General features: G+C 29.2%; 2 protein-coding genes and 2 long non-coding RNA genes across 4 annotated transcripts; 1 reads left to right on the top strand and 3 right to left on the bottom strand.

Annotated features, from left to right (window-relative positions):
- Positions 1–10788: 10788 nt before the first annotated feature.
- On the top strand, positions 10789–11586 carry LOC124915767 (B3 domain-containing protein At2g33720-like). The gene is made up of 2 exons (XM_047456531.1): positions 10789–10991; positions 11124–11586. The coding sequence occupies exons 1-2, from the start codon at positions 10789–10791 to the stop codon at positions 11584–11586; spliced, it is 666 nt and encodes a 221-aa protein (XP_047312487.1).
- A 363-nt stretch (positions 11587–11949) lies between these two features.
- On the bottom strand, positions 11950–12613 carry LOC124916558. Its single transcript, XR_007096888.1, has 3 exons — positions 12505–12613; positions 12316–12390; positions 11950–12195 (listed from the first exon to the last, which is right to left on the bottom strand). It is a non-coding gene; the product is annotated as an uncharacterized LOC124916558 (long non-coding RNA).
- A 79-nt stretch (positions 12614–12692) lies between these two features.
- On the bottom strand, positions 12693–15631 carry LOC124916559. Its single transcript, XR_007096889.1, has 3 exons — positions 15375–15631; positions 14443–14540; positions 12693–12800 (listed from the first exon to the last, which is right to left on the bottom strand). It is a non-coding gene; the product is annotated as an uncharacterized LOC124916559 (long non-coding RNA).
- A 2597-nt stretch (positions 15632–18228) lies between these two features.
- LOC124915768 (agamous-like MADS-box protein AGL62) lies at positions 18229–18927 on the bottom strand. Its single transcript, XM_047456532.1, has one exon. It carries the CDS (start codon positions 18925–18927, stop codon positions 18229–18231), a length of 699 nt encoding a protein of 232 aa, XP_047312488.1.
- Between the last annotated feature and the right edge of the window lie 3277 nt (positions 18928–22204).

Raw genomic sequence — 22204 nt, forward strand, 5'->3', positions numbered from 1 at the left:
CTCGGTCCTGACTTTGCCAGTAGACAACAATAATTTGTTTACTATTATTGTCCTTTCTGACTTAGCTAAAATTGTAAATAATTAAGAATTTGAAAGAATAAAATTATAGGAATGATATAATAAATTATAAAGATTTTTTACTTTACATTGAAAATTCAACACATATTTAGAATTAGATTCCATTACTTAATCTTATAACATAATATTTTCAAAATTCAAATCCATCTTAATTAATTAACTAAATTCAAGAAAAAATTTTTTACAAATATTGCCGGAATTTTATTTTATTTCTGTAACTTGAAATTAAAAGTAAAGTTCATTCCTTCTTTATTTATTGAAAAAATTGAGATAATTTGAGATTTTGTAATTAATTCCAAACCAAAAATAAATCTAATTATTAAACAACCCAAAATTTCAATTCTTCACAAATTTCTCAAATATGATGAAAACAATGTATAAATATATATCACCACATATTATGTAACCCAATTATTGGATTTTGCATTTAAATATATATGTAGAACATATTATTAGATTAAAGTCATGGGCTTAATGATTATGAAATGAATAATTGTATATACCCGTTTAGTATTTGTTTATTTGGTGACGTGACAAAACAAGTTTTAATAATATGGTGGGCCTTCTTATATTGTGGGCTTTAACAATATATGGGCTTCAACTAGGGTTAGGTCCCTGAGACAAGTATTATTTAAGAAACAAAAGAGGGAGATTCAAAGTAGAACTCTCACACCTTCTCTCTCTCAACTCTCCTCCGTTTTCTTGTCCTTTGATTTCCACTTTTAATATTAGAGGAGAACGGATAATACTTAGTCTTGGAAGACCTAGTCGTTCCTTTCAAGAACAGATCAATCAAGATCTACAATGGGATCATCTTCAGGTACGCTTCTGCTGCGTTATATTTATAGTCTATATTCATGATTAGGATAATGATAAACATTCCATTAGTTGGTATCAGAGCTATCCTATTTATGAATCGATAATTTTTATAATGTTCGTATTTGAATCTGGATTGGTTTATTTATTTATTTATTTTTTTAATTAATAATAAATAAAATATATTATTTTATTTTTATTATCATTACTATTAAACTACAAGATAAATAAGAAAATAATATTCTCTATTAAAATAAAATAAATAAGGAATTGATAATATAATATTTTTTTATTATCATTAAATAAATAAGGAAGTGATCATATAATATTTATTTTTTTTATCATCATTAATAAAGAATTTATATTATATTAAATAATATTAACGGCTAAGAAATAAATTATTAGAATCTGTTTTATTAAATTAGATAATAATATTAATAATCTAATATTTATTCCATTTAAATAAAATAATTTCATCTTCAGATGTCACCAAAGTGACTTCTATTTCGTAATTGTTTTATTTAAATTCTTAAGGATGGTTGTATATTTTTTTATTTTATTCGTTTATTGATTAACCCAAAGGTTGATCAATACTTGGCAGAAATATAAACATACTTGTGGTAATAAATCTGTGACAGTTATAAAGTTTTCATGTGGGTTATACTTTTATCTAAAGATAAATTTATTTGTTTTATAGAATTTATTGTCAAGATTTTATTATTGCAACAAGGGTACCGCTTACAATTAAAATTATTATCCAAAGATTTGGTTTTAATGCTGTGTTTGGTATCTTGCGATGGGGTTAACCATAATTTGTTTATTATTTAAATATTTGTAATAATGTGAGTGTTTATATTTTTTTGTTAACTTTAGGATCTGGTTCTTTGATATCTGCTAACTATCCAGTCCCCATTTTATCGGGGGACAACTTTAAGAACTGTAAAGAATTCATTTTGATTCATTTGGGCTGTATGGATCTGGACTTAGCATTAAGGATAGACCAACCCGCTCCTCTTACGGATGTAAGCACTACTAATCAAAGGCAGATGTTTGAGAAGTGAGAAAGGTCTAATCGTTTAAGTCTAATGATCATAAAGAAAAGCAATCCAGAAATATTTCGGGGTACGATATCTGATGATATCACTAAGGCTGGAGAATTTCACATCGAGATAGAAAAACGCTTTACTAAAAGCGATAATGCGGAAATGAGTACTTTTCTTAAGTCACTCATTACCATGAGGTATCTCGGGAAGGGAAACATAAGGGAGTACATCCTTAATATGTCCAATGTCGCTTCAAAACTGAGAACACTCAAGTTAGGCCTTTCAGAGGACATGTTAGTCATATTGGTCCTGCTCTCACTTCCTACTCAATACGATCAGTTCAAAGTTAGTTATAATTGTCAAAAGGAGAAATGGACTCTTAATGAACTTATTTCTCACTGAGTTGAAGAGGAAGAAAGAATGAAGCACAAAAGGACTAAGGAGGTACATATGATTGGAACCTCAAAATATGTCGGCGGCAATAAAAGAAAGTTTAAGGCCGTGAAGATTGAGACTGATAATGCTCCAGTCCCAGCTCCTCAGGCTCGTCCTATGGAGAAATCTTGCTTCTTTTGCAAGAAGACTAGACATGAAAAGAAGGATTGTTCCATCTATCATAATTGGTGTTTGAAGAAAGGTATTGTTCTTACTTTGGTTTGTTCTGAAGTTAATCTAGCTTCAGTACCTCGAAACACTTGGTGGTTAGACTCTGGTTCAACTACTAACATCAGTGTTTCAATGCAGGATTGCCTAAGCCACCGAAGCCCAATTGATGCTGAAAGACGCATTTACTTTAGAAATGGGGAATCGGTCGAAGTAGAAGTAGTTGGCAATTTTAAATTGTTGCTAAGTACTGGGCATTTTCTTGAATTAAAAGACACTTTTATTATACCATCATTTAGATAGAATTTGGTTTCTGTTTCTTATTTGGACAAATTCGGTTATTATTGTTCGTTTGGAAACAATGAAGTTACATTGTCTTTGAATTCTAATCTGGTTGATTTTGGTACTTTTATGTTGAATGACCATTTATACATGCTTGACACTTTAACTTCATATCATGAAACCCTAAATGTGTAAACGAGAGGTACTAAGCGAAAATTAAATAATTCAAGTTTATTATGGAACAAACGTTTAAGTCATATTTCGAAAAATCGAGTTGAAAGACTCATTAAGGATGTAATCCTTGATTCCATAGTTTTTTCGGATATTGAGGTTTGTGTTAACTGTATTAAAGGTAAACAGACCAAAGTGAAGAGGACAGGTGCTTATCGAGCTACAAAAGACTTAGAGTTGATACATACAGACATTTGTGGGCCATTTTCCACACCTTCGTGGAATGGTCAACAATACCTTGTATCATTCACAGATGATTATTCTTGATATGGCTATCTTTACCTCATAAGGGAAAAATCTGAGGCAGTGGACATGTTCAAAGCATTTAAGGTTGAAGTTGAAAATCAACTCAACAAACGCATTAAGATCATCGAATCTGACCGTGGAGGTGAATATTATGGTAGAAATGATGGATCAGGTGAACAACGTCCAAGCCCTTTTGCTGACTTACTTAAAGAGTGTGGAATAGTCCCTCAATACACCATGCCGAGTGTTCCTAGCATGAATGGTGTTGTAGAGAGACGTAATTGCACATTAAAAGATATGGTTCAAAGTATGATATGTCAAACTACTTTGCCAAAATCTTTTTAGGGGGAAGCATTGAAAACTACCGTCTACATTTTTAATCGAGTACCGACTAAGGCGACAATCAAAACACCTTATGAACTCTAGACTGGGCGTAAACCCAACTTAGGTCATTTTAGGGTGTGGGGATGTCCAGTTGAGGCAAGGTGTTATATGCCAAATGAACCAAAGCTAGCATCTCGTACGGTGAGTAGTAACTTTATTGGTTACTCAGAATGGTTAAATGGGTATAAGTTTTATGATCCCACATCAAGAAACATCTTTGAGACGGGTACTGCCACGTTCCTTGAGAATGTTTAGTTTAGGGGGAGAAATACAGTTTTAGACTTTTCTTTAGAGGATCAAGAAATCACCAAAGTGATTGACCTGACACCTTAAGAAGGATTAGTCATTCCGACTCCCATACAGTTTCAAGATACAATTGGGGAATCCATTCAAATTGAACGGGAACACCAAGTTATAGTTGAAGAACAAACTCAATAAACTCAAGAACATATTGTTCAAGAGCCAAAGTTATTACGTAGATCTACTAGAGAACGGAGAAATGCCATTCTGAATGATTATGTGATATTTATTCAAGAAAATGAGGACAATGGTGGCATGATTGAGGATGATCCTATCAACTTTTGTCATGCCATGAAGGGTCCTAATTCGGATAAATGGATCGAAGCAATGCGTGATGAGTATAAATCAATGCAAGACAATAAGGTTTGAGAACTTGTCCTATTGCCAGAAGGTGCAAAACCCGTAGGTCGTAAATGGATTTTTAAAACCAAACGGGATGCTAATGGTAATGTGGAGAGGTATAAAGCACGTCTTGTAGCTAAAGGTTATACTCTGAAAAAGGGAATTGACTATAAAGAGACTTTCTCTCCGGTTTCTTCGAAAGACTCTTTTAGGACAATTATGGCTCTAGTGGCACATTTTGATTTGGAGCTTCATTAGATGGATGTAAAGACAACGTTTCTGAATGGTGACATTGATGAAACAATCTATATGGTAAAACCTGAAAGTTTTTAGGTCGATGACCCGAAACAAATGGTTTGTAAATTAAGAAAATCTTTCTATGGACTAAAACAAGCGTCTCGCCAGTGATATCACAAATTTCATCAAATAATTCTTTCATACGGTTTTGAAATGAATGTAGTTGATGATTGTGTTTATCAAAAGTTTGATGGGAGTAAATTTATTTTTTGGTTTTGTATATGGATGACATTCTGCTTGCAGCAAACGATATGAGCTTCTTGCACGAAACTAAGAAATTTCTTTTGAATAACTTTGAAATGAAAGATCTTGGTGAAGCATCTTTTGTATTAGGGATCCAAATATACTGTGAAAGATCTCAGTATATTCTTGGGTTATATTAAAGGAGCTATATCGATAAAGTGCTTGAACGATTTGGCATGCAGAATTGCAAACCAGGAAATACCCCAGTTGCCAAAGGAGACAAATTCAGTTTAAATCAATGTCCAAAATCAAGTTTAGACATCCAGGAAATGTAAAAGATTACATATGCTTCTGCAGTTGGAAGTCTTATGTATGCACAAGTATGTACGCGTCCGGATATTGCGTTCATAGTTGGTGTGTTAGGCAGATATCTCAATAATCCTGGAATGGATCACTGGAAAGCAGCTAAAAGGGTTATGAGATACCTAAAGAAAACAAAGGATTATATGCTCACATCTAGGAGGTCAGACCATTTGGAGATCGTTGGGTATTCTGACTCCGATTTTGCGGGTTGCCTAGACAGTAGGAGATCTACATCTGGCTGCGTTTATACACTGGCTGGAGGAGTCATTTCTTAGCGTAGTGTCAAACAGACACTTGTTACCAGCTCTACTATGGAAGCTGAATTTGTGGCATGTTTTGAAGCATCACATCAGGGAATTTGATTAAAGAATTTTGTCACAAGGCTGCGCATTATTCTGGGGGTCGAAAGACCTATTAAGATTTTTTGTGACAATAATTCAGTTGTTTTGTATTCCAATAAAAATAGGAGCTCGTCGAAGTCAAAGCATATTGACATTAAGTTCCTACGTGTGAAAGAAATGGTACAAAGTGGTCAGATTTGTATCGAGCATTTAGGAACAAAATCTATGTTAGCAGACCCCCTAACTAAAGGTGTAACACCTATGGTGTTTTACGGGCATACTGCACGTATGGGTGTGTTACAATTTAAGGAAGCTTCATTATAGTGGGAGAGTATGCTACAATTAATTTTTTGTCAATTGCGCGATGTTTTCTAAAGCACTTTTCTGATCAGAAATAAAGTTTATTTTTGACACTTTTGTACATTATATTCAAAGATAACAATCTCATTAAGTTTGGACCAGAGAAAATTGACATATTCAGGTCACATTATTGTGATTTTCTCTTTACATGTTTCATAATTGATCTATGTCGTTTGATTGCTGTAGTATCAGTGATTATTGTTAGTTTAGCCATAAATATGACGAATGCTTCTTTAGTCCTATATTGTTATGATTGATGGACCAGATTGTTATAAGTCCTTTATTTTTATTGACTGATAAATTGAGCTCTTGAAGAATAATGTGTTCATTCGGATACATATTAATTCCAGTGGGAGATTGTTGGATTTTGGATTTAAATATATATGTAGAACATATTATTAGATTAAAGTCATGGGCTTAATGATTATGAAATAAATAATTGTAGATACCCGTTTAGTATTTGTTTATTTGGTGACGTGACAAAACAAGTATTAATAATATGGTGGGCGTTCTTATATTGTGGGCTTTAACAATATATGGGCTTCAACTAGGGTTAGGTCTCTGAGACAAGTATTATTTATGAAACAGGAGAGGGAGATTCAAAGTAGAACTCTCACGCCTTCTCTCTCTCAACTCTCCTCCGTTTTATTGTCTTTTGATTTCCCCCTGTCAATATCAGAGAAGAACGGATAATACTTAGTCTTGGAAGACCTAGCCGTTCCTTTCAAGAACAGATCAATCCAGATCTACAATGGGTCATCTTCAGGTACGCTTCCGCTGCGTTATAATTATAGTCTATATTCATGATTAGGATAATGATAAACATTCTATCACCAATTTCCTAAATCATTTTTAAAAAATATCCAAGTAACTTAAAAAATAAAATAAAATAAAAAACTTAATATTCTCTTTCCATTTCTTTATATTTAAATAATATTATATTTAAATAAACTTATAAAAGGAATATTATTTTTTAAAAAGTTTATTTGTATGAACATGTTTAATTAAAACCAACAATTATTGTTAACTCCTTATGTTCATATTTTTTAAAATGAATTAAGATTTTTGTATTTATAATTTGTGAATTTGTATTTAAATCCAAATTTAAAATACAACCCAATTCAAAACATAAAAATTAGGAAGACTATATATCTATTAAAACCACAATTCAAAATCCATTAAATTAAATTAAAAACGTTGATGAGACAATACAAATATAAAACAACAAAAAGGGATATATCCATAATTATATATCTTTTATTATTTTTTATTTGTATTGGATCATTAACTTTTTTTTTAATAGAATTTATTGGATTTTGAACTGTGCTTTTAATAGATATATAGCTTACTAATTTCTATGTTGAATTATTTTATATTATTAACTTGGATCAAATACAAATTCACAAATTATAAATAAAAAAATCTTAATTCATTTTAGAAAATAAGAATAATGCATAAATACTCATTCTTGTTTTATATAAACCCGTTCATACAAATAAATTTTGTTTTAAAAAGTGATATTCCTTTTATAAGTTTATTCAAATATAATATTATCTCAATTTTTATAGAGAAAAATTTTAGGAGTCAAAGATTCAATCTAAGATCTTGTTTTTAGATGGAGTATTATTCATGATGGAATTCTGACATATGATATGTACATGAAAAAAAGTTGTTTTATGGTTAGTCGTTTGTCGTATGTGTCAAGAAGAGGTTGAATCGGCAACTTACTTACGTTTGCATTGTCAAAGGGTGACTAGTATTTGGAGTCTTTTGTGGAGTATTACTTGGATTCATTTGGTGATGCTCGAGTCATTAGGTAGTTGCTGAAAAGTTTAGATTGATGTGACTGATATGAGATACCTACATATTTGGGTTAACATCCCAATTATTCTTTAGTAGACTATCTGGTTGAAAAGAAATCGTCGAACTTTCAATGATCGTAGTCGTACAATGCGTATCATTCATAATACTATTGTTAGGATACTTTGTAAGATTTGTTTAGGAAAGAAAGTCAGTAGAGTATGTCGGGAAATTAATCGTTCTTCTCGAGAATTTACAAGCTCGATAACTTATTAAGTACTGTTGTTCTTATTTTTTATTTTTAATTTAATGTCATTCTTTGTCGTTGTGCTTAAACGATTTTTTCCATTTATAATATAAATGGACATTTTTCAAAAGGAAGTGATGTATAAAACTGTCCCAATATTCTATATAATTGTTCAAATAGGTGATAAAATTTTAAATAAAATATTTTCTAAATAGATTATGTCTCAATATCCTCTCTCAAGATAAATATCTTAAAAAAAAGTTTGGATCGAAGATTTTCAAGAGCTTTAAAACAAATATATGATTTGAAGTTGATGTTTTTTCCTTTGAAGTTCCATATTTCAGATGAAATTACACAGATTTTGTCTCCCTGATCCATCATTCTTTTGAAAAACATTTGAAAGATTTTATATTCTTCTTTAGTTATCTTCATTAATGCATTTTCTTCATCTAAATAAAGTATTAGTTGTATAAATAAACCACCAATAAATTTTGTTCACCAATGGACTTTTTATTACTAATTTTGTGACCTAAGTTCGGTCAACCAACCATTTATTCAACATATTTTTCTTCAAATCAATCAACCTCTCATCTCGTGATCTCACTTTCACTTCAGTCAAACCAACCATCACATTCATATATTTTAATCATCAATATATTTTTTTTTTTATCAATGAATTTCTCATATTACTAATCAGGTGACCTCATTTTGAGCATTTTACACTAAAAAATCTCAATATTACCCTCACTTCAATCAACTAATGGACCGCTAATATTCTTACTAATCTCGTGACCTCATCTCGAGAATTTTGCACACCAACATTACCAACATTTTTTATTCTCATTTTGACAAACAAACCATCTGGTCAATATTTAAAATAATAATTTTATTTTAACTTTTAATGAAAGTAAAAAAAATATATATATTATTTATTTATAATACATTTATTTAAATAATTATTTAAATATTTACTAAACAAATACCAATCAAATTATGTCAATAATAATAATTTAAAATAAAATATCCTAAGAAAATGATTAATATTTATAAATATTTATTTATAATATATTATTAAAATATATAATGAAATTTTAAAATATTAAGAATTTTAAAAAATATATTAATAATTTGATATTATTTTAGTCTGTTAATTTTTTCTTATTTATTTAAATAAATTCATAATATTTAAAAATATATTTTCTATTTTAATAATATATTATAAATTTAGCATATGTATATTAATTAATTTTCTAATAACCGTCAATATACGTTTTAGTAAGTAGACTATAGGGAAATTTGACGAAATGATCCAATGATTCACTTATTTGCATCCTTGGTCACCCGATAATTTTTATTGCTCTGGTGACCATTTTATTTTTTTGGACAAAAATACTCTTATCGCGTACGCGAAGGCCCTTCGCATTTTGCGAAGGGAATAGGGTTTTATATAAATACTCTAATTTTTTTCATTTCGTTATTTTTCTTTCTCTTTATTCCGCGTTCTCTCTCACGACGGTCACCGGCCACGGCGACGACGGAACCCTAAACGAACACATCATACATATCGACGACCAAAATCCGTTCTAATATCATTTGTTCATCTTATTGTTCATCCTACTAATCGATTTATGTTCTTATTTCATTCATCTTCAAACCTTAAACCATGATGTTGTTCTTAATGTTCATCTTGTTGATATTTTGTTCATTTTGTTCATATTGGTTGCTTAAATTTATTCTTCATATTGATAATATTGATATTCGCATATTGATGTTCAGGAAAAATTCATGTTCACGATAGAATGTTCCTTCGCAATGGGACCCTTCGCAATGGGGCCAGATTTGTTGGTTGATGCTATGAATTAGTTGTTCATTTTTTTGTATATATTAATTTTTTAACCTCATTTCGAAACATTTTTGCAACCAACCATCTCTCAACCTTAGTAACCTCTTTTACTCACACCTTGAAAATAACTCTTACCCTCACTTTCATCAATCAACAATTTAATTCATATATTTGTAATTACTAATATCTTTTGTTCTCCAATGGACTTCTTATTACTAATTTTATGGCCTAATTCGGTCAACCAACGATTTTAACCAACAATCTTATCATATTTTGTCACCAATTCAGTTGATCTCTCATTTTGTGACCTCATTTTCACTTTGGTCAAATCAACCATCTCATTCATATATTTTAATCATCAATATATTTTTTTTTCTTAATGGATATCTCATATTAATAATTTTAGTCGGTTAATTTTTTCTTATTTATTTAAATAAATTCTTAATATTTAAAAAATATAAATTAAATTTATTTATCCTATTAATTAAGAAAAAGAATGTGAAAAATAAGTATAAAAAAAATTAAACTATAAAAAAATATAAACTTATTTATTATATATATATAAAAATACATCATACAAAAAATATTTATTTTATAATTAAATATAAAATAAATTATATAAAATAAATTTAAAAATATATATCTTTAATCATATAATAAAATATAATTTATTCATATTGACACAAAAAAAATTTAAATTAAAAATTATTTAATTAACATGTTCAAAATCAGTTTATAATTTATATCTATTAAATATAAATTTTGATTTTTTTTTTATTAAAATCACTTTGTTAATATTTTTATATTTATTAAAAAAAACTTTATATAATTGTGTTTTTTAATAACATTTATTTTTTTGAATGGGCGCTTAAGTAGAATATTATATATATATGATTATATTTTAGGAATATATAAAACAATTGATATTCCTATTGTTCGCTATATATATATATATTGTAATTTCTAATAACAATTAAACAGTATTCTTGAATTCCAAGTTCCCTCAATCAATTACTCAGGTGAATGATCATGTCATCTCATCTCTTCCAACTTTCCACGCTGTCTCTCTTTCCCGAAGAAGCCGGAGATGTCATGAAGAAGAAACGTTTGATCGGAAAAGAAGAAGAAGAGAGTAATGATCAAAGGCCAAAGAAAAATGCGAAAACACTCAGTCTTATCTGTTGGGAGGAGCAAACATCTATTATCAAATCATCAATTCAGTTACTTCCCCTGTTAGACAAGATGTCACAAACCATGGCCATGGGGATTCTTCATGATGAAAAAGAAGAAGAAGAAGACCCTCATCATCTTCATCTGGAGGAGGAGGAGGAAGTCTCCACATTGCTCAAGTTATCATCAACTAGCGAAGAAGAAGAGAATGTAGATGGGGGTAATCAATATCCATGGACAATTACCAAGAAGCTTTACAAGAGCGATGTGGACAGCTCGTCTCGCCTGCTTCTTAACAAGAAAGAGATCGAAAGTCACGTTATCCCCTACTTGAAAGAAGAAGAGGTAAAGTCATTAATGTTCGGGTCTGCTCAGGGGATAAGGATCGGAATACTTGATGTGCAAAAACAGCAAGGCTTTACCCTCACTTTGAAGAAGTGGAAGACGGGAAGCTTCGTTTTCAACAGCAACTGGCGGAAGGACTTTGTCAAGCGCAGGGGATTGCTTCATCGTGATGAGATTGGGCTCTATTTTGACCAACACAATCGCAGACTCTGCTTTGGTGTCCTCCACAAAGCACCTCCACACGCTCTTCCTGCATGGCCGATCAAGAAAAAGAAGAAGAATTGCCGCCGCCAAAAGAGAGAAGAATCATAAAACTAATTCCACTTAATGTAACACTTAGAATATTCTTAGTAATCATAAACTAATGTAACAGTTGAATATTCTTATTAGTATTTCAATTTCCAAATATATATATAATATCAACTTGTTTGTTTACTACTCTCATCACTTTTTGTTCTTTAGTCGTCATTCAATATCATAGAATCAACAACTATGCATGGCAGTACTGGGCCCAAACCCAGAAATTTGCGATGTCTATAAACAACTCAAAATCCTCCCAAACATACATTTATTAATAACTAACTAACTAGAGATAAATAAATCAAAGTAACAGTTTTCAAATAGGCTCATTAACAATAACTTAATTATGGTTCATAAATTCACTTTATTCCATGATTATTTGTAAGCCCATTTTGAATATTTCAATTTTATGAATGAACAAACAAACCATCAGATCACTATTTTATTCCATGTTCACTCTTTTAGAACAAGACCATATATAAGAAGATTTGCCAACGACTAGAAAACAACTTCACCTTAGAATGCAATTCCCTTTACGATGCTTTTCAGCTTCTCATTCGCAGCCACAAGTTCTGCCGATACTCCTGGTTCGTTAGCCGAGTGTCCAGCATCTGGAACAACCTGTTGCATTGTGGAAAAAAAGAAAGCCACTGTCATCTACATATGAATTGATTGTTCAAACTTGTCGGGAATAAAAAATATAGAAGAATTAGTAGTAATGCAGTTAATCAAAAAACTTACCCTAAGTTCAGACTCTGGCCATGCCTTGTGAAGATCCCATGCTGACATCATGGGACAACACACATCGTACCTTCCCTGGAAAAAAAAAAAAGAAACGAGATCATTCATTAATCAGGTCAGCTAGATTTCTTGGGTAAACTACACAAATTTTGAAAAAAGAAAAAGGTGCATATATACAAACATAAATACCTGTACAATTATTGTATGAATATGTCTTATCTTATCAATATTGTCCAGCAGATGTGAATCACAAGGAAAGAATCCCTTGTTCACAAAGTAATGGTTTTCATTTCTTGCAAAAGCCTGCAAAGATTGCATGAAAAGTTCGAGTCGATTAAAAGTAAAGGGGGTGACTGAGAGACTGCATATCAAATACAACTGACCAGGGAAAATTCATCATCATCTCCTCTCTTAATAGTCTCTTCATTGGGAAGGAGGTGAGCAATCATCATCTCCCACTTTGTCCATTCTCTGGCAGCTCCATACTGAAAAGGAAATATAGTTAAATGTGAATTAATATAGAATCAAAACCTGCATTTTTTTTTATTTTGAATTCACTAGGTATGCTGGTTAACTGCTTAAAATAATAAAGATCTCATACAACTTTAGTTTATTCCTATTATTCTAATATTCACTTGAAATTCAAGTCAGTAAATACCTCATACAACTTGAATTTTCAACACAGCATTTGCAACACAGCATTACCATCAGTCAACATTGGACAGAGCAAGAACAACAGAATTTAAGAACTTCCTTATTAACTGAAATCCATGTAACTGATTAATTACTAATATAATATCAGATTCCATATAGCCAGATAATTATATATATATAATATCAGGGGTGGAGCCACCCATGGGCTAGGGTGGGCTCCAGTCCCATCTAAATTAAATTCCTAAAAGAAATTTTTTTATATATTTGTTTCAAAAGAAAATTTTTATATATTTGTTTCACATGTGAGTGATAGCCCAGTTGACTATGTTATTGAAATGTGAATATAATGACAGGTGATCCAACCTTGGCTTCACCTTTAACTTATTATATTTTATTAAAATAATTATACATTATTTTTTATTTATTTCAATATAATTAATAATACAAATTATTTATAAAGGTAAAATATAAAAATTAAAATAATAATAATAGTGTTTTATATTTTTTAATTTTAAACTATTTTAAAATTTTATAAAAAATATAAATTAATATTAATAAACAAGTTAAAATAAAGAATTTGATATCTCTACTAAAAATTTAACAAATCTCTTAGAATTGATGTTGATGTAAGTTCTCTTAAACTTGATCCAACATTACGTATTCTGATATGAAAATATCCTTTTAATCAAAGGGATGAAATTAGACGAGCTTATATCAAGATGGAGTCATATCAACATATTAAGGATGAGTACCCGCCGACCAAATTTGGAAATCAAAATTGACGGTTCCAAAGTCATTGGTTTAAGAAATTTACTTGGTTAGAATACTCTCATTTGAAAGATGCTGCTTTTTGTTTCCCATTTTCTTGTTTTAACATAAATAACCCCAAAAACCTACATTTACAATAGATGGATTTAAATATTGAAAGCGAGTTAATGATGAGGATAGATGCTCTTTTGTTATGCATATAGGATATAATATTTCACCACATAATAGGGTAGTTGAATATCTTGATAATCTAATGAATATCCTTGTTATATTGACAAAGTACTAAATGCATAGTCTTCAGATGAAAAACAAAATAATAGATTACGGCTTACAGCAACTATTGAAAGCACTCGGTGGCTCACTTTGCAAGCGTGTGCATTGAGAGGGCATGACGAGTTTCCATTTTCTAATAATCGTGGAAATTTTATTGGAAAAAAAACGGAACATAGAAAGTTAAATCTGAGATGCAAGTTGGAGTCAGCCCCAGGTAATTTTTCATCCTGGCTCCGCCCCTGTATAATATTCCATCTTTCCCAATACCCTAACATCTTTAGAGTTTAAACCAAAACTAATATAATGTATTAGTTGGTGACAAACCCAAATATATTCATGCCATGGATTCTTGGGAATCTCAATTAGTGCACATATCTTCATAGATAAATAAAAGCTCTATCGTCTCTAATGAACTTAATAAGAAATTCTTACTTGTGTTTCCTTGTTCTCAGAGTTTAATCTTTTCCAGTAGGCATTAATGAAGCTCCCCCTTTCATTTTCTGGGATGTGGTCTCTAAAGGGCTCTCAAGCTGCATTGATATAGAGAAAGATCATTCACCAGAATTTTCTCAGAAAAATTTGAGACACATTACTAATATTTCACACAACTCAAATATGGGTTTTGTTTCATTGACTTAGATTTCCTTTTCTTCATTCCATTTACAATTTTTTGCACTATTCATAAAATGAACTTAACAGTATTTTTTATTACGCAAACTATACAAGTGAAATACAAAAACAAAAAATATACTACTTAGGCGCTGCAGCTAGCTTATGCATTGAAGATGCTGTTGTTCAGGGTTAATGAGGATAACTAAATAAATTTCAAATTTGATGGGCAAATATTACTATTTCAGTCAACATAGAAAACTATTTAAATAAGCTATCAATGACTCAAATTGATTTTGCTTCTTAGTTGACTAGCTATGAAAAATGAAATCAAATATGTACTTACCATAACAACCCAACAAGTAGGAGAGATGAGAACACTGAACACACCATCAGGAAATATAGAAAGCAGCTCCACCCTCATAAAACCAATCATGAGAGCTGTCTGAGAACTTCTACTAACTCTTAATCAATGGAAATCAGGTACAATTTCAAAAGATTATGCGATCGTGTAAGAAATGATCAAAAAATGCGTATTAATCTGCCATCACAAGAGAAATCAGTTGATAGTACTAAATGATGGACCTATTTATAGTATCCACATGGATGAAATTGAGGAATTGTGCAGCTAGACCTTTGAGAATCTCCATCAATCATATGTATTTACTAAAGTGGAAATCAAGCATGCATACATAAACTTCTCAATAGACATTGGCGAAGTGGGTGTTGGTTCAAACATTGTTAGAGCTACTCACATGACCATCTGGATTCCCAGACTGTTCCCAATAGATAGTATGAACATCAGAGACCTTCAAAACTCCAGTACTATATGGTTCTATATCTGGATACAGAGTCTTACTTAAGATACTTGACTACTCCATAGATACCAGATTCAGATGTTTCTCACTCTTGGAATCAACTTTCTGAGCCCGCAATGTCAAGCTGTTGGCCTTTCTTCTTCTACCTTTGGTGAATTTTCCATTTCAAATATCAGTTCGTGAGACTTCATAGAAGTATGGTTACAGAAATGCATAGAGGATTTGGACACTGAATTTAATTAAGTAATTACAAGTCTTCACAATATAATAAAATTATTTTAATAAATAAGAAAAGTAGAATTTTATGTATTTTTAAATAATAATATTTTATAAATAAAATTATATATAACAATTAAAATTGTTAATCTTATTTAAAAATTAAAATATTTTATTCTAAAACATTATTACTTTGTTTCTTACTTAATAGTTATTTTAAATCAAATGTAATATATATATATATATATATATATATATATATATATATATATATATATATATATATATATATATATATATATATATATATATATATTAGAATTTTAATTTAAAAATAAAAATAGAAAAATAAAATCTTTATTTAAAAATATTTTATTCTAAATTATAAATAAATTATATATAAAAATTAAAATTATTAATTTTGTTAAAATTTAAAACATAAACATTTTATTAAAAAAATACAAAATACGTTCAAACAAACAACATCTTTTAACACTTAAAAAAATATAAGATCTTGGCATTGATTGTGTGGAGTTTAGATGGATGGTATATCTACTCAAGATTTAAGAGTTAAAACTAAGTTTTCAGATTTCATTATGATAAGACAATAAAATTACAATTTAAATTACAACAAACAAAATATTTGAATATAGATTGTTATGGTGTCCAATACAAAATTATACATGTCTAATAAAAAAATTAACAAGCAAATATATTCAAAATGACACTTGAATACATTTAGTTTCAAAATTTACTTGTCAAAGTGAACTTGAGAAATTTTCATCTTGTGATGTAAAGCTTGTACATAATTTTGTCTAGAAATTAAGTTGGAAGATGCATTTGTATGTCCATTTGTTAAGGGCATATTTAAACTCGTCATATTAGTTAGCGGTGTTATTAATTCGTGTATACGCGTAAAATGAGCCGTATAAATAGGTTACCTTTGGAATGTAAAACGCGTTCTGAGTCGTAGTGAGAACCCAAAAATTAAACCCTAGACCGCCTCCACATATCGAGTTCTTCATCATCTTCATCTTTTGTTCATCGATTCTCTTGTTAACCCGAGAAATCAAAATGATTTTGAAGCATCGTTTCAAGTGTTTGATTAGCTCGCATTCAGATATTTGCACATTTTAGAAGTGATCAGCGAGGTAATGAAAAAAGGTAATTCATGCTCTGAATTGAAGTTATTTTTCAAATTGATTGTTCTCCAAATACCTTAAGATATCAATATGGAGTCTTGATAAGGATTTTGTCTCTTCTCTTTATTTTTAATTGTTTTGTATTCTTTTTCCCTATGATTTTATCATATTTTACTCAAACTATCCTTTACATAAACTTTTTTTTTTTAAATACATTCATTTTAGATTATTTATAATTTTTTATAAACAGTCAAGTCACAGCAACCTTTGTAAAAATGATCTTGTACAACATCAAATACATTAAAATAAATACATCAAACATTGGCCACACATTCTTGAAATTAAATTACCTTTTGCACACTTGGTTTTATAATACTTATTTCACTTAGATTATAATTTTATAAATATATTATTTTAATTAATAACAATAATTTATGTACTATTTTTGTCATTCCTTAAAAATAATAAAAATGGTAAAAATGTAAATAATTAAGAATTTGAAAGCAGAAAAATTACTGGGAATGGTATAATATATTATAAAGATTTTTTTACTTTCCAGTCCTAATTAATTTTCTTTTGAAAATTCAACAAATATTTAGAATTAGAATTAAATACTTAATCTATGCACTATAATTATTAAACATTTATATATATTCACATTTATATTGACAAAATCTTTGAATATTTAGAACAAAACATTTTTAAAATCTCTTAATTAAGTAACTAAATTTAAGACAAAGAAATCTACTGCTATTGCCTGAATTTTAATTTGTTTCTATAACTTGATTTAAAAATTAAGTTTATTTCTTTTATTTATTGAAAATAATTGAGATTGATTCAATTGATATAATTTAAAATTCTTTAACTAATTACAAACCAAAAATAAATCTAATTATTAAATAACCCAAAATTCAATTCTACACAAATTTCTCAAATATCATGAAAACAATGTTCAAATATCACCAACTATTATATAACCCAATTTCCTAAATAATTTTTTAAAAATATGTAAGTAACTTAAAAAAAAAACCTTAATATCTTCTTTCTATTTCTCTATATTGAAATAATATTATATTTGAATAAACTTATAAGAGAAATATCACTTCTTAAAACAAAATTTATTTGTATGAACATGTTTAATTAAAACCAAGAATTATTATCAACTCCTTAGTCTTTATTCATTGTTCATATTTTCTAAAATTAATTAAAAAAAATTATTTATCATTTGTGAATTTGTATTAAGATTCAAGTTCAAAATACAAAACAATTCAAAACATAAAAATTAGTAAGACAATACATGTAACTAAAACACAATTCAAAATCCTTAAAATTATATTAAAAAACATTCATCAATCAATACAAAAATAAAATAAAAAAATATCTAAAAAAAATGACATGAAATATGTTTCTACCCGATCAACCCGAAACTGTCTTCAAAAATACCCACTAGGGCCACCACGGAAGTAACCGGAGTTCCTCCCCATAGCAGGATGAGGACCACCAAAAGTAGGTGGCTGAGGACCAAGGTTGAAATTGAAGCCCCCATTGGAGCTACCTTCGCCACCATTATTATTAATGGAGCTAGTTGCCGCTAGCAAGTGTAGCGGGTTGGAAGCCTCGGACATGTGTTGGGCAATCATGGCCTTCACATTCTCGAGAGAACACTTGAGCTGCTCGAGTTGAGCATAGCTCATCTCCTCAATGGAACGTTCCCACCATCTTTGCTCCCTTCCAGCACGCAAGGCTTGGGTAATGGCCTCCCCACGCTTTTTCTCTGCCTCCAACTGTTCCTGAGCGTCCATTAGTCGAGCATTCAGGTCCCGAATGTTAGTCTGCCTATGAGCCTGCACGAGCTGTTGAGTCTCGTGAGAAAGTCCCATCGAGGAGGAGGATGGACCATGAGTCCCCATAAATCGAGCAACCAATTCCTCGACGCTCGGGTGACCAAACGAGAATACCTTCTTTCCCGGAGAGAAGACAATCATCAACATCTCAGCACCACATAGTGTGGTAAGTTCACTGGATTTCTTAAACAATCCAGTCCTTCTCTTGGAGAAGGTCACTTGAAGGTTACTCTCGTTCTGCATTTTAGCCATGGTGATTCTTTGACGTCCCTTGCTAGTCCTCACCATAGCTAGAGCTAGTTAATTACAAATTAATTTTGGGAGTTTAGATGAAATGTGAAAAGAGGAGATGTGTGTATGCATGGATTAAAGAGGGCCTATTTATACAATTAAATTAAAGATTGGCGGGCTCCTATGCCAATCAAAAATTTCTAATCTAGTGGATGTAAAATGCTCCACATGGACCAGCTATTTTTTTAAATCTTTTTATTTTACAAAATCTATGTATTAAATTTTTTACTTTCTTTTGCATATTTTTTTTCTTATATTGCAAAAGTTTTTACCTATATTGTCTATTTTTATTACGAAAATCTTAATAATATTTTATTTCCATCACTTGTTTAAGATTAAATAAATATTAAAGATGTTACTTAAAAAAGTTCATTTTCATTTAGTGTATAATTTGATGAATATGTATTATATTTTTAATTTTACCCAGTTTTAAATTGGAGAATTGGTAAAACGATAATAATGTAATGGTTCTATTTATTTTACCTCCGCATTTAATATTTAAATGAGATAAATATTTATCATTATCATGTTAAATATTAAGAATTACGAGATATTTTTTAAAACCAGAACTACAAGATGTTTTTTTAGAGTTATGCAATTAATTTAATAGGTGTATTAATTACATTATAAGATTTAGATTGTGTTTAGTGCTCAATTTTTCTAACTTATGTTGTGTAAAGATCTAAATTGCGAGGAGAGAATAGTCAATTAAAATTATATAGATTAATTTGTAATTTGGTTTAACATATAAGATAAATAATGAACTATATTTATATTATAATTTTGTATGTAATAAGAATATAATATATGATAAATATTATTTTTTCATTTTAATTAAAATGATAATACAAACTCTTAAATTATTTATTTATTTATTATTCTCATTTTGTTATTTAATTTTTTATATCATTTTAAAAAAAAATTCATTACTATATATCATTTTAGTATTATTATTTTTAGTATTCTTAATTAGAATATTTAAAATAATTAAGGAGATTTTGATTTAGTCAAATAAATTGATTAAATATATTTCAATAATTAAAAGGTGAATGTATTTAATTTTTTTAATTGATTATAAAAAAAGTAATATAAATAATTTCAATTTAATGTATATATATATTAAATTGAAAATTTTAATTTATATATATATATATATATATATATTATTACTTCTAATCACTATAATTATTTTATTATTATTTAAATGATATTATCTAAAAAGTTTATTGCATGTATGCAAAGTACAACAATATTTGCATATATTTTTGTAATAGTTTTTACTTTATTTAAGTTAGAGAATTGTAATATTCAAGTAATTGGAAAGAAAATTTAGACAAAGAAGCATGAGAAGGTAAAAGAAAGGAAAAGGTAAAAACACAGATGCGATCCATATATACGTGCAACACAAATACGACAAAAGATGATCTATATATACATGCAACACAAATACGACAAAAGATATACAACCACCGATACGACAAAAACAATTATCTAAATATAAGCATATAATACAAATATGACAAAAAATATCTTAATATAAGCATATAATATAGTTACGACAAACGATTATCTAAATATAGGCATATATCACAAATACGACAAAAGATAATCCAAATATACGCATATACAAACATTAATGAACATGATATTCTAGACTAAGTTCAAATAAACAAATATGAACATTAACCATCTCAAATATTCTTGAAGAACAACTGAACAAGAGAACTATAATATAATTTGAACCTCGCTAGATCTAATAGAGTCATTAGATGTGACTTTTCAATGGGGTGACTTATGCACTACAACAAAAAAGACATTCGTCGACGCTTAAAATAACTTATGCCAATCCTTAAAAGCGTCGCTAAAAATATCACCGACCCTTATCTAAGCGTCGCCAGAAGCAGGGTCGGCGCAAATTTCAACGACGCTTATTTAAGCGCCGGTAAAGTTGATTTAAGCGTCGCCAAAAGTCTATTTAATTTTTAAAAAATATTATTTTTTATATATTTTTTAATTTTTCTTTTACAATTTCTTATTTTTTATATTTAACTAATCATTAAGAAAGACATTTAGAATCATTTTCTACTCATTATTGATTTTAAATAATAATAATAACAATAATAATAATAATAATAATAATAGAAACATAAATACTCTTAACAATATTATTTCATAAAATCAACATTAACTAATATATTACAAACTTGTTCAAATGATTTAAAAATTAATTAAAATAAAAAGAAAAATTTGTATACTAAAATAAACTCCATAAAAGATATAAACAACCATTACTCCAAGACAAAGAAGATTTTGTCATTATTCCATGACAAAGATAATTTTGTCATATTTGTTCAAGACGCAAAGAATAATATATTAGGCAAGGTCATGTTCGTTCGGTTTGTGACAAACATGTTTGTTGAAGGAGATGGTCACTAGAGTCGAATATGAATTTTGAAAACAAAATTTGTACCTCTCACTTCTTTTTTTGAGACTTAAACTCAACTTGTCCTCAAATGCTCCCTTCAATGTATGGACGATGATACCAGCCGGCTCCTGTAACCCGAAAAGATTAAATATCTTAGTCTTACCACCCAATGTGACAATCTAATCCATTCACCATTATGAACTAATTATAACATGACCCCTGTATAAATCTTGTATCAGACATATACACAAATCCTATGAGTATGAACCTAAAACATGAATATATTCTACCGTAAAATCATGTTAAACAATCGAATCAAAACAGTATGACATAAAAACAAGAATTGACACATAAAGATCAACTATGATTTGGAATTATGTAAAAAGTTAAGAGTTTGTGTTCCTGTGTTTTTGTGAATCAAAGTGAGTTTACTTCACAGAAAAAATGGATGAATGCACCTGCTTGGCTTAGAATTGAAAGATAGTTGATATTTTTAGATCCTCTCCCATTAGTGTAATGGAGAAGAAAACCAAGTCAACCTATTGTTTCGTTAATTTTCTGTTTGCTTAGCTCTTTTCAGCTTCATGATATTGAGTAATAGAGAAGGAGATGCCTGTAAAGTCTAGAATACAACTTACCTATTAAGAATTCAAACCAAAATTTACTCTCAATAGCATCCTTAAACTGTTTCACTTTCCCTTCTTCAAGCTCAAATTAGAAAATAACAGTCTAGTCTTGTTTATGTTTTATGTCCAACCAAGGAAAATTATAGTACCTTTAGTCCCTAAGAGTTATAAAACCTCAAAATTCATAAAAGTAAACATACATACTTTGGAACTTTATCTAAAT

This window comes from Impatiens glandulifera, chromosome 9, assembly GCF_907164915.1.
Source record: "Impatiens glandulifera chromosome 9, dImpGla2.1, whole genome shotgun sequence".
Classification (NCBI taxonomy): Eukaryota; Viridiplantae; Streptophyta; class Magnoliopsida; order Ericales; family Balsaminaceae; genus Impatiens; species Impatiens glandulifera.